Genomic DNA, 1,264 nt, shown 5'->3' with positions numbered 1-1,264 from the left:
GGGCCGGCTAGCTGCAGTCGGCAGCGCAGTGATATTCAGGTGTACATGCAGCAGCAGCAGCAGCAGCAGCTGCTGCTGCAGCAGCATAAATTTTTTATATAAAAATATAAACTCTATACTATTTGCTGCTGCTGCAGTTGCTGCTGCGGCGCTCCTGCGGCTACAGCTGCAGCAGCAGCAGCAGCAGCAGCAGCAGCAACTACAGGCCCAGCGCTGAGACACTGCCGATGTCTTGCGTTGTATACTACAGCAGCAACTGCAGCAGCAACTGCAGCAGCAACTGCAGCAGCAGCAGCAGCAGCAGCAGCAACTGCAGCAGCAGCAGCCGCAGCAGCTGCAACTGCAGCAGCTTTTAATGTATGGGTAAGCCGCAGCGTCCTTGCCTGTCATTTGCCGGCAAACACAACTCGCAGCAGCAGCAGCAGCAGCAGCAGCAGCAGCAGCAGCAGCAGCAGCAACTGCAACTGCAGCAGGAGCTGCAGCAGCAACTGCAGCACCAACAGCAGCGACCGCAGCAACAGTAACTGCAGCAGCAGCAGCAGAGATTGTAGCAGCAGCAGCGTCAGCAATTGAAACAGGAACAGCAGCATCAGCAGCCGCATCAGCTGCAGCAGCTGCAGCAGCACCAACAGCAGCAGTAGCAGCAGCAGCAGCAACAGCACCAGCCGCAGCAGCAGCAGCAGCTGCAGCAGCAACAGCAGCAGCAGCAGCAGCAGCAGCAGCAATAGGCCTCCGCATAGCCCCGTTGAAGGCCCTATTTATATGTGAGCTCCGCACAACAGCAGCAGCAGCAACAGCAGCTGCAGCAGCAGCAACAGCAGCTGCAGCACCGGCAACAGCGGCTGCAGCAGCAGCAACAGCAGCTGCAGCAGCAGGATTAGCGACAGCATCATCATTAGTGAGCAACAACAGCAGCAGCTGCAGCAGCAGCAACAGCAGCAGCTGCGGCAGCAGCAGCAGCAGCAACAGCAGCAGCAGCAGCAGCAGCAGCAGCAAGAACAGCAGGTATAAAGAAAATGCAAACAGCAGCACAGGCTGCTGCTCCCAGCATGGAGCAGCTGGGTCGTTGCTGCGGCCCTTCCTCATCGCCAGCAGCAGCAGCAACAGCAGCAACAGCAGCAGCAGCAGCAGCAGCAGCAGCAGCAGCAGCAGAACCATCTGCTTCTCTTAACCCTGCTGCAGCAAGAGCTCTCAATGCAACCCGCGGGAAGATGGCGCTGTGGCTAGCAGCAGAACTTGAGCTGCTGCAGCGTCTACTCTATAA

The 1,264-nt window shown here is 58.0% G+C and overlaps 2 protein-coding genes across 2 annotated transcripts in view; one reads left to right on the top strand and one right to left on the bottom strand.

The window, feature by feature from the left end:
- Nucleotides 1-359: 359 nt before the first annotated feature.
- EMH_0036420 (uncharacterized protein) lies at nt 360-1,171 on the top strand (the record flags this gene model as incomplete). Its single annotated transcript, XM_013495088.1, has 2 exons — nt 360-363; nt 414-1,171. The coding sequence occupies 2 exons, from the start codon at nt 360-362 to the stop codon at nt 1,169-1,171; spliced, it is 762 nt and encodes a 253-aa protein (XP_013350542.1).
- Nucleotides 1,172-1,191: 20 nt separating this feature from the next.
- The window catches only part of EMH_0036410 (uncharacterized protein), a gene marked incomplete at both ends in the record, with an annotated part of 375 nt that continues 302 nt past the window's right edge, over nt 1,192-1,264 (bottom strand). Inside the window, one exon of the mRNA XM_013495087.1 lies at nt 1,192-1,264. Coding sequence (XP_013350541.1) covers nt 1,192-1,264 — 73 coding nt within the window.

The sequence above is a fragment of the Eimeria mitis genome, genomic scaffold (assembly GCF_000499745.2).
Source record: "Eimeria mitis Houghton genomic scaffold, Emh_scaff1410, whole genome shotgun sequence".
NCBI lineage: Eukaryota > Apicomplexa > Conoidasida > Eucoccidiorida > Eimeriidae > Eimeria > Eimeria mitis.
The sequence above is the reverse complement of the archived record's forward strand: the minus strand, read 5'-3'. Positions and strand labels throughout refer to the sequence as shown.